Here is a 1,753-nt window from a genome sequence, read left to right on the forward strand (position 1 = left end):
TGAATGGCTGAAGCCAACGATGCGTTCTAAGGAACAAATGGTGAAGCTTCTAACTTTGGAACAATACCTAACAATTATGCCCCAGGAGCTAGAGACCTGGGTGACAGAACAATGCCCGGAGAGTACAGAAAGAATTCTGTCACTCTTAGAAGAAATACAGATGAAACCTGAGACAATAGAGACAAAGGTGAGAAAAGAGTTTGGGATCTGGGGAACTAGACCAAAAGGGTATCAGAGGCAGGTGGGATTGGATCTGACATTTGTTTCTGTGTCATTCTTCAGCCCGAAATTTCTGCACAGTCCTTTTCACATTTCTCTTCTACTGGAGAAAGCATATGGGTGAGTGGTTTCCAACTTCATCTTAACCAATTCTCCTCTGTAACAAAAATATTCTAATGTCCCAGTAAATATACTTAAATACAATTCATAGATAACATAATCTACCTACAGTCATTCATCAAAAAACACTAGTATTATCTGGCCAATGTGCTTCAGTGGTTGAGAATTGACCTATGAACCAGGAAGTCAAAGTTTGATTCCAGATGCGGGCACATGCCCTGGTTGCAGGCTTGATCCCTAGTAGGGGGCGAACAAGAGGCAGTGGATCAATGATTCTTTTTCATTATTGATGTTCCTATCTTCCTCTCCCTCTCTGTTACTCTCTGAAATCAATAAAAATAAAAATTTTAAAAAGCACCCGTATTATGCATTAGGATCTGCAGACCAGATCCATCGACAGCTGTTTTGTATACCCCTCAGCTAATAATGGATTTAACCTGTTAAAGCATTGTTCAAAAGAAGAGGAAGAAGGAGAATAAATGACAGACAGAATGTGGCACACTGGGCCTAAAATATTTACTATATGACTTTTTGCAAACAAAGCTGGCCAAGTCTGAGTCAGGTGGTTTCCAGAAGAAATATAAAGGAATAAGAAGGTAGTTTATTATGAACTAAAAAACCTTTCAGTGTGCACATGTCTGGGCTTGAGTGCACCAGAAGATATCATGAAGTTGTCAGATGCTTGCCTCTCTGCACAGATTCACTGTGAAAGTGGCAGGCAGTAATTCAGAATGATACCCCTCAAACACTATGAACAGCGTTGCTGCTGATCATGTGATTTTCTAAACAGGCAAACAACTCTTGATAAATCTGACTAATTTGTAGTATAGTCTTTCTTTAAAAGACATTTTCAATTTTTTCTTTTTTTAAAATAAAATTTATTATGTGAGACTGGTCAACAGGGTCATATAGGTTTCAAGTATACATTTCTATAATACATGCATAATCTGTATATTGCATTGTTCAAGTCTTACATTCAATATTATCTTGTATTAATTTTAGTATATGTATACAGCATAGTGGTTAGATAATCATGTACTTTACAAGGTATTCCCCCTGATATTTCCAGTACCTATATAGCACCATACAGTTATTACAATATTATTGACCACATTTCCTTTGCTGAACTTTACATCACCATGACTTTCATTTCCAAAGGAGTGCTTTCCCAGGAAATTCAAGTCATGCTAACATTTTCAAAAATATTTTGTGATTATATGACCAGCAGTGTGAGGTTCTTGACAGATTCTTTTTACCTACATGAATATTTGAAGGTAGGTGGGGCACAGGAGCAATTCTGCACTGTGCATTATCTATGCTTGTGTCTCTGCCCACTAATTCTGATAGCCACTACCTTCCATCATTTCCAAAACACCTCATCGGAATGGTGACTCTGTCCCCTCCACAGAACAAC

General features: G+C 37.9%; 1 protein-coding gene across 1 annotated transcript in view; it reads left to right on the forward strand.

Moving 5' to 3' along the window:
- The first annotated feature begins 19 nt into the window (after positions 1-19).
- LOC107184259 (zinc finger protein 449-like) overlaps positions 20-1,753 on the forward strand; it is a 9,788-nt gene continuing 8,054 nt past the window's right edge. The window contains exons 1-2 of the mRNA XM_015568589.1: positions 20-187; positions 283-339. Of these exons, the coding sequence (XP_015424075.1) occupies positions 20-187; positions 283-339 (225 nt within the window). The remainder of the gene's footprint in view (positions 188-282; positions 340-1,753) is intronic.

The sequence above is a fragment of the Myotis davidii genome, unplaced genomic scaffold (assembly GCF_000327345.1).
Source record: "Myotis davidii unplaced genomic scaffold, ASM32734v1 scaffold1465, whole genome shotgun sequence".
In the NCBI taxonomy this organism is placed as follows: domain Eukaryota; kingdom Metazoa; phylum Chordata; class Mammalia; order Chiroptera; family Vespertilionidae; genus Myotis; species Myotis davidii.